This window comes from Trichechus manatus, unplaced genomic scaffold (genome assembly GCF_000243295.1).
Source record: "Trichechus manatus latirostris isolate Lorelei unplaced genomic scaffold, TriManLat1.0 scaffold00059, whole genome shotgun sequence".
Classification (NCBI taxonomy): domain Eukaryota; kingdom Metazoa; phylum Chordata; class Mammalia; order Sirenia; family Trichechidae; genus Trichechus; species Trichechus manatus.
The window spans coordinates 14,932,479-14,941,923 of record NW_004443995.1 but is presented as its reverse complement, the minus strand read 5'-3'; the positions used below and the strand labels follow the sequence as shown (position 1 = coordinate 14,941,923).

The 9,445-nt window shown below is 40.1% G+C and overlaps 1 protein-coding gene across 1 annotated transcript in view; it reads right to left on the bottom strand.

Moving 5' to 3' along the window:
• FREM3 (FRAS1 related extracellular matrix 3) overlaps positions 1–9,445 on the bottom strand; it is a gene marked incomplete at its 5' end in the record, with an annotated part of 110,843 nt that overhangs the window by 45,328 nt on the left and 56,070 nt on the right. The window contains 3 exon segments of the mRNA XM_023733485.1: positions 223–348; positions 4,160–4,390; positions 6,556–6,702. Of these exon segments, the coding sequence (XP_023589253.1) occupies positions 223–348; positions 4,160–4,390; positions 6,556–6,702 (504 nt within the window).

Sequence of the window (9,445 nt, the reverse complement as noted above, 5' to 3'; positions counted from 1 at the left end):
TTTGAGTAAAATGTTATCCCTGATTGAGGAAAGCAGCTGGGAGGAGTTAGGGCACCTGCACAGGGCTGCCAGGGAGGCGAGCAGCAGGGCCTAGACGGTAAATAGCCCAGGTCTCCAATGTCCTCACCCAGTGCCTTGCTCACCACCCATGCTGCTCCCAACACAACCAGTCTGTACTGATAACCTTATTCCTGGATGGAAGGATCCCACAAGCCCTCATACCTTGATGTGAAGAGCAAATGACCATTAGTTCCTGGCTTGCATCTCCAGACCGTCTCACAGGAATCAAAACCTCCCCAACATCCTCCTCTATTTTGTATTCTGCCCCTGGAATATAAACTGTTGATTCTAGAAAAAGAGGATAGAAGACTTCTCAGCAAGATTTAAATTTGATTGGTGATATTTTTAATATACCTGAGCAGAAATGTATATAATCTTTTGACTTCTACATTTTTTAAACATACTTAACTATATTAAATTTAGTGGGAATGAGAAATATTTATTATTCTGTTGAATTGAAGAGGCAATGGAATTGGGTTGACCCCTTTGAAAGGTTGAAAAGATATCCAGTATTAAAATGGAAAGGAAAATTTTGCAGCAATTCTGTGTCTTTTTTTTTTTTTTTTTTTAGGTCAAATTTTATGTCTTTGCAATACAGATCACATATTTCTACCCCCTCTTCTTCTTCTTCTTCTTTTTTTTTTTTAATGTTTATCTGTTTAGTGCTTCTAACAAGCAGGTAATTTAATTCATATATGTAGAAAATGTATATATACATTTTTTCTTTGCAGGATAAATGTTTGATTCTATTCGGCCTGTTTCTTTTCAAGTGCTCGGATTTAAGCTTTCTATGCTCTCTGCTGGGTCATTTATCACTCCATGTACTTTCTAGTTTCCACTATTTTGTTGACTTCTATTGCCTACTCTGCCCCATCTCTTTGTCCTTATCCTTTCCCCCCACTTTTACTGTCATTTTAGTAGAAATAGATGCATGTAGTTTATTCACTGTACTTAACAATGGAGCCCTGGTGGTGCAGTGGTTAAGAGCTCAGGCTGCTAACCAAAAGGTCAGCAGTTCAAATCCACCAACTGCTCCTTGGAAACCCTATGGGGGCAGTCCTACTCTGCCTATACGGTCACTATAAGTCAGAATCGACTCTATGGCTAAGGGTTTATCCTTCTTTTTTTTTTTTTTTCCAAACTGTACCTAACATTATTAAAGTTGCTTTTCATAAACGATCTTGGTATTTCAGGTAGGACACGGGCAGACAATCATTAACAGCGTACAGCAACTTTCAAACTCCCTTCTTTGACGGACTACCAAAATCAGAAAGCCACTATAAAACCCAATGAAGTCTTCCTTTGATGCTCTGAACAGGGAAAGTTTAGAGTGGGGGTTGACATTTCACATTTAGCATGTTGTTTAACAACTTTTCATGAGCCAACCCTGACTTTCAGAAAATGAAATGAAAATGGCAGAATTATCAATTAAACAAACGTTTTATTCAACATTTATTGAGCAGACACTGTGCATAAGACACTACACTGACCACTTTAATATGCTGAGAAAAATAAAATACCGGACCTTCCCTCAACTGTAAAAATAATATTCCTGCTGAGATTTACTGTGTTGTAAATCAGCAAAACATGCATCAAACTATGAATATGAATATTGGTTATCTCTTGGTGATGGAATTATGCATACTGTTTTTCTTTGGGTTTTCTAAGTATTTTTCAGTAAGCATGCATTGCATAATTAAAACATATGTGTTTGTTTAAAAAATAAATCTCTGAAGTACGTTGTTTCTTCTCATAGATTCAGATGATGAATTGAAGTAACTATCTGGTTCAAATCACATTCCGTTGCCTCATTTTTTTTCCTCATAGTATATATACAATAGATTCTTCCTCCTGGCAATGCAAGCAAGAAGGAAAAATATTATAGGTGATCATACTTTCTTCTTTTGGATCTTGAAAATATTGTAAAGTGATAATCCAGAATTTAATGTTAGATTACCTAGCTATTATATATTAATTTTTGTTTCTTCTTTACTTTCCTGGCTAAATTAGTTTCAATAGTAACTGGTATCAACCTTTAGGAAAACAGTGGTTTCCAGTTACAGGGAAACAGGCCTGAGATAATTTTCTTTCCTTGATTTTACACCCTATGGTAGTCTACTACCTTGACATCTCTCAGTCCAAAAATTTACCACCACAGAAGCTGAAAGCAAATTAAAGTTATTAATGTCAGGTGAAAACACCACTACAACAGGATTGAGTTATTTAATCACTTCCTCTCTTTTCCCATTCTGGAAAGCCTTGTCCTATTCATGCTACTAGCCAAAGTCGCATTTACTTTTCCAGACTCAGCTCAAACCCTGCCTCCTCCAGGAAGTTTAATTGCTTGGAGCCATGTTGATCTGGCCACTTCCTTACCTTGTAACTCTTACCACATCCTAACAGATTCATGTGTCTAAGCTTTGTTACCAATAAAATTGTTCAGATACCTTGTTCCGTGGGTGGTGGGGGCAGGGTTTCCTACTTCTTTTGTACAGCCAAAGTGCAGAGCATGGAGAGCTGCATTTCTCAAATTGTGTCTCAAGAAAATTAGAACTCTGAGAGTCTTTAAAGGGTACTCCTTGTGTCCTTGCGGGTGACAAAAAAAAAAAAAAAGGGTCTGGTTTAGGAAAACTGGGCTAAACAAAGTTAAGCAGTTGTCTGTATAGCCGAGTTTCTCAGAATCCTTAATAAATCAGTGTGAATTACGATGCTTCAAAAGGGGGATAGAGTTTGAAACGGTTCCTAGACTTATTTGACCATGCAAAGCTTTCCACCCCCTGTAGAAATTCTATTATACTAACTTTCTCTGTTACACAGTCTGGGACATAGCAATATAGAGACATCTTTATTGATTCTTGTGGAATTGAACTAAGACCTACTCTTTGGTGAAAATCAGGTACCTCCAGGTGTGACATGAATTATTTCAGTTATTATGATAACCAGTGTGTCTAATTAAAATTAAAAGATGAATAGTTAAGCCCCCATTTAGGGAATATTCTTTTTTTTAAATTGTACTTTAGATGAAGGTTTACAGAACAAACTAGCTTCTCATTAAACAGTTAGTATACATATCGTTCTATGACATTGGTTAACAACCCCACGACATGTCAACACTCTCCCTTCTTAATGCTGGGTTCCCTATTATTGGCTTTCCTGTCCCTTCCTGCCTTCTAGTCCTTGCCACTGGGATGGTGTGCTCCTTAAGTCTTGTTTTGTTTTATCGTCCTGTCTAATCTTTGGCTGAAGAGTGAACCTCGGGAGTGACTTCATTACTGAGCTAAAAGGGTGTCCGGGGGCCATACTCTTGGGGTTTCTCCAGTCTGTCAGGCCAGTAAATCTGATCTTTTTTTTGTTGAGTTAGAATTTCATTCTACATTTTTCTCCAGCTCTGTCCGGGACCCTCTATTGTGATCCCTTTCAGAGCAGTCACTGGTTGTAGCCGGGCACCATCTTGTTGTGCTGGACTCAGTCTGGTGGAGGCCATGGTAATTGTGGTCCATTAGTCAAGGGAATATACTTTCACATCAAGAGGTTGGAAATAGCATGTTTACTGGTTAGAGTAGTTTTTCTTTTTAATTTCTCTGGTAAGATATTTGCTGAATGAATGAATGAGTAAAATAAATCAATGAAGTCAAGAATATGATGTACCACTGTAACAGAACTTTGTGGAACACATGCTAAAACTAACGAGTTGACTGGTTCCCAGCAGCCCCATCTAGGTCACCACCTGGAGGGGTGGCTGCAGGGAATCCCAGAAGATTGTGAGAAGATGGTGGGACTGGACTGAGCCTGGAATAAGACTAGCTATCTGGGGGCAAAGCTGCTCCATATCTAAGGAGTACAGAAAACTTACAATGAGGATTTGAATATATGTTAAAGGAATGCTGTGTAAAGATCCTCTCTATTTCAATCTCCTGCATTCCTTTTAAAACTTAAAAACAAATGAAAAAATTAGTGCCTTGAAGTAATTTACTTATCTTTAAATCCTAAGTGGATATGAACCTGTCCAGTGGTTTACAGAGCCCGAGGGAGATATGAATGGCTGAAATGCACCAAGGTAGTCATACTGGCTAAGAGCTTATCAATAGGTACCACTTACTGTCTCCAGGGCCAACAATTTCAACTGTTGCTGTTTCTGGAAACTCCAGTGCAGCCATGACAGGGTCCGACAAAATGATCTGGAAGGTCTCTGAAGCCTCGTATTCATTGTCAGATATAATTCTCACCCTCCATGTAGCTGTAGTCCGTCCAGGATTGAACTGGACCAATTTCCAGGACTTTCGTTTAAAATCTTTAACTTTTTCTGCTGTTTCATCTTTTGTTCCAATGTCTGAAAAATATCAGAGAACTATGAATATAAAGCTAAGTGACTGAAGGAATATTCTTTTTCAGTGGTTTCCATTGTTGATGAAAAGAGCCCCGGTTGCGCAGTGGTTAAGAGTTAAGGCTGCTAATCAAAAGGTCAGCAGTTCAAATCCATCAGCCCTGCTCCTCGGACACCTTATGGGACAGTTCTAGTCTGTCTTATAGGGTAGCTATGAGTCAGAATCGACTTGACAGCAATGGATTTTTTTGGTTTTTACCACTAGGAAGATAAACAGATAAACAGGTGATTTCAATTCCATGTGATGAATTCTATGGAATAATAATGGTAGTTAACATCTATTGAGCACCTACTGTGTGCCAGGGATATGCTATGTTGATTTACAACCATTATTATATTTGCTAATCCACAAAGAAATCTTGAGGTGGCTACTTTACAGATAAGGAAACTAAGGCTCTTTCAAATGTCACAAAAATGAGTAAGTAGCAGAGCAGGAATTCAAACCCCATGGTTTTTGTTATTCTGTTTCTTCTAGATTATGTGCTTTGGTTACTAAACACAGTGTGAGGTGGGATGAGGGTACAGGAAGGCCTTCTTGAACGCAAGCAAAATGTTTTGGAGATGCACTTCCATGGTTTTGAAGATTCACTTCCGTGGTTTTGACTTGGTTTTAAGTGGTGTTTTATAGATCACAAAGGATGATTGTAGTTCTCTCAATAACCAATATTGGGTGACTACCATATGCACCATACTATTCTCGGCAATGGGCATAACCAAGGACCTAACTCCTGCCCTTAAGGAGCTGGAAATCTATAGGGAAGACGGTGGGCAAGTAGACATATGATGCATGTCAGGGGATGCTAAGTGCTATGAAGAACATAAAGCAGGGCACAGGATAGTGTGGAGAGGTGCTCGCTCAGATCGGGTGGCTGAGGAAGGTTGCCCAGAGAGGTTTAGTTAACAAACCTTCAAATTGTTCTGGGCAAATATATGGTATTTTTCCTGAGTCCGGATATGCAAATAGGTCTTGACATAATAACCCAAATCTTGTGCCCACAAGAAGGCCCCAAGATAAAGAATTGTGGAGGCAGAACTCCATAAGAGAAAGGAAGCATGTTTCACCTGAAGTTTCTGGCAGCAAGTTTCGTGGTGTGTTGATAAAGTAACATGGGGTGAAGATTGAGGCTGAGAGCCACCCAGACATCAGGGTGCTCTTTGACCGACCTCTTCTCCTATGAGACCAGTCCTATCTGGTGCTGGAGAAGGCTGGAGAAGCCTGGAATCTTGGAGAAGCCTGGAATCCAGAGAGGAGACTGGGAAATAAGGCTTTTTTTTTTTTTTTATTGCCTATTCTCTCCCCAGCCCATTTCCTTTCTCAATTTTGGTATGTCTGCAGGACTCTGAGTAGGAGAAACTCAGAATGCTCATTTGTAAAAAGAAAGATACACACCCGTCTGTCTCCTTAGCAGGCTGTGAAAATTAGTCAAAATTATTTCTGAAAATTCTGGCAGCTAAAGAAAGATGTTATAGAAATGTGATGCATTATTAGAGTAATTGTTGTTAATTATTAATGATGATAATGAGATGTATTATGTAGGCTTTACTTATCTGTTTACCCCAAGGAGGCATAATTCTGTACTAGGTCTTTGTAGAACATAGAAAAATTTGACATTGCACATGTCCTCAAGGAATTTCTAACCTAATAGCAGAGTTAAAACAATTATGCATAATCAAAAGAAATAGCTAGAACTAAACAGAATAATGCATAATGTACTCATAAAGAATTTTTCAAAAGAAATAGCTAGAACTAAACATAACTTTGTATTATATAGTTAAAAACCATTTTGAAAGTAACTGAGTGACTAGGGATTGTGATATATGGCTACAGGACGCCTTAGTTATCCTGAACTCCCTTAAATTACAATTAAAAAAGAGGAAGAATATAACTTGCCACAAAGGGGTAAACAGGAAAAAGAGGATAAAAATCTGATGGATGTACAAGCCTATAATTCACATGGAGCAAAAATCATAGCACAATTTCACACATACCTTTCTAGCAGTGCCCTCAAACCAGTTATTGATTCTTTTCCAATGTTCTTTCAAAATTATTTTTAAGCCTAAATTTCATTTTTCCATTGCCTTCTGCCAACAACCAATTCAAATTTTCTTACTGATAAAGGATGTTTCTGCAAGGTTTCCTCTGCGTGTGAGACTCACTTCCAAGAATGTGGCGTCTTCATCCACAACGTAGTATTGTTTCTCCAAAGACATCCAAGCCCAGTTTAGATGGAAGCATTGATTTGTTAGTTTGTTTCCTCCTGCAGTTGAGAGGGGAAAAGAAGTCTGTTGGAGTATTTGATAGAAAAATTGCAGTGATCAAGGTTGCCTTTTGCTTCTGAAGCCAAGGGTTTCAACATACACGCTCCTTTTTTTGCGGAAAGAAAAAAAGTTCATTGCTTTTCTAGAGAATGTTATGGGCACCATCTTAAGTCCTGTTTCCTATGCTTAACATGGAGAGAGCTAGGTGTCTCCTATTCATAAAGGGTCTTATGTAGACTAAAACCTGTGAAAGCTGAAACATGTGTAAGGTGGATACCAATCAGAGAAGGAAAACTCAAGAAATTTCCACTAAAATCAGTGATAGAAAAGTGGTAAGACCTATCAAAGGGGGAAAACTTATGAGACCCAGAAAAACAAGCTGGTCCCTTTGAGTTCCAGCTCTCACAGGTTTCACTGTACCAGGGTTCCAAAAGCCAAAACTTGGTAGTTTTAAATTTAGCTCATACTCAACACCTCCACTCCTCCCTGCTTGCCTCCCCCTCTCCCTTGTTAGCTTCCTCCCTCTCTTCTTCCCTCCCTTGCTTTCTTCCTTCTGTTTTCTGATTTACTCCTTTGTATTATTTGTGTGGAGTCCCTGGGTGGTGGAAATGGTTGATGAGCTCGCTCAGTGCCAACTGAAAAATTGGCAGTTCAAGTCCACCCAGGGATGCATTGGAAAAAAGTCCTGGAAGTCTACTTCCAAAATGTCACAGCCTTTGAAAACTCTATGGAGTGCAGTTCTACTATGACACTCATGGGGTCACCATGAGTTGGAGCTGACTCAACAGCAACTGGTTAATTATTTGTGTACCTGTTTGTTCTCACATTAGTATGGGCGATCCCTGAAGGCAGTGTCCACTTATATTTACTTACTTTTTCACAATCAGGACCTAGAATAGTGTTTGAACTCAGGTGCTTAAATGTTTAAAGTATACCCAAGCAGAGGGCAACAGACAAGAATATAAGGGCTCTATCCTGATTTCCTCTTGTCCACACCTGTTCACAGACCTCTTTGCTGATAGCCAACCTGGAACCTTATTGGGGCTGTATAAAGTGTGTGGATTGGAAGAAAGAACAGGTATTTTTCAGCTGGGGAGTGGCTGCTGCAAATAATTGCTTGTAGAGGATGTTAAAATAGGATTCTTTATGACTCACCTGCAACTGATGGGCCAGAATAATAGATATTAGATACCAAAGTGAGTTTGAAAGAGATCACCATATGCAAAGTTTACAAAAGAAAGCTTTACTAACCAGTTCCAAAACCACCGAACACCTTAATAAGGTCAAACATATCAAAAGGGGGAAGCGTGTGGACAATGGAAAGAGAGAGTATTTTAAAAAAAAGCTGTTGCCATAATGGGAACCCAAGAAGGATGTGGGTGTGAGGTGAGTCGACTTTTTTACCTCCACATATCTTCCTGTAGTTGGAAGTCTAAGTGACTGATGCATTTCTAAAAAAGGTTACGTGAACTTGGCAGGTAGTGACAGCATGTTGTTGTTGTTAACTTCCATCCAGTCAGCCCCCAATTCATGCCAACCTCATGCATGCACAACGGAATGAAATGCTGCCTAGTCCTGCACCATCTCCATGATTGGTTGCAGATCAGACCTCTGTGATCCATAGGGTTTTCGATGGCTGATTTCCAGAAGTAGATCACCAGGCCTCACTTCCTAATCTGTCTTAGTCTGGAAGCTCTGCTGAAAGTTGTTCCGCAACGTAGCAACAAGCAAGCTTCCGCTGACAGATGGGTGGTGGCTGTACATGAGGTGCATTGGCTGGTAACCAAACCTGGGTCTTTCGCGTGCAAGGTGTGAATTCTATCACTGAACCATCAATGCCTCATACAGAGAACATACAAACAAAACCAAACCCATTGCTGTCAAGTCGTTTCTGACTCATAGCCACCCTATAGGAGAGAGTAGAACTGCCCGATAGGGTTTCCAAGGAGCTGGTGGTGGATTCAAATTGCCGACCCTTTTCTTAGCAGTAGAGCTCTTAATCACTGTGCCACCAGGGCTTCCGAGGGAGCATAGAGGGCTGTATTGGGGAAGCAATTGAGCACCCATAAAAGGTGAGACAAGGAAAGCATGCATGTGGACCAGGTATGGGTCATCTACCCATTAGGTCCCATTAAGAAGGCAATGGGATCTCAGCAAGAAGCAACGGGAAGCTGACCATCCAAGTAAGAGACAAGAAATTGCAGGTGAAGCGACTCCGGGAACAGGAATCTTCAAGGAATCCATGAAAACATCAACTAGAGAAAGCCTATCCTTCAATAGCTGCTACCCAGGCCCCCCTCCCAACATCAGATAGCAACAGCACTTCCCATACCAGACTTTGATCTGTTCCCCTCATCCCCTCTCCCTGGGCTCAACCCAGGAGGGGCAACAGCTCTGTTAGTAAGCTAGGGGACTCATGAGCAGAGAATGAGCTGAAGCTGACCTTGCTTCTGCTCCCGCGTTGCAAATCCTGGCCCCTGGCAGTGGGGGAAGCCAAGAAGGTTTAACACAAAACAAGTTCTGAGATTTGATTATTACCTGGGACTGTGAATTTTAATGATCAGATTGACACTGTTTTTGATTTAATAAGACTGAAAATGTTTTTTATCAGAGAGTGATTAGAACAGTGATGTGATCTGCCCAAGTTGCATCCAGGAGGAGCGTAAGGATCCTTCCTGCCAACCACCACCACTGAATATATGATAAAAGACATGTAAATAAAATTGTATTACATTTCAAATT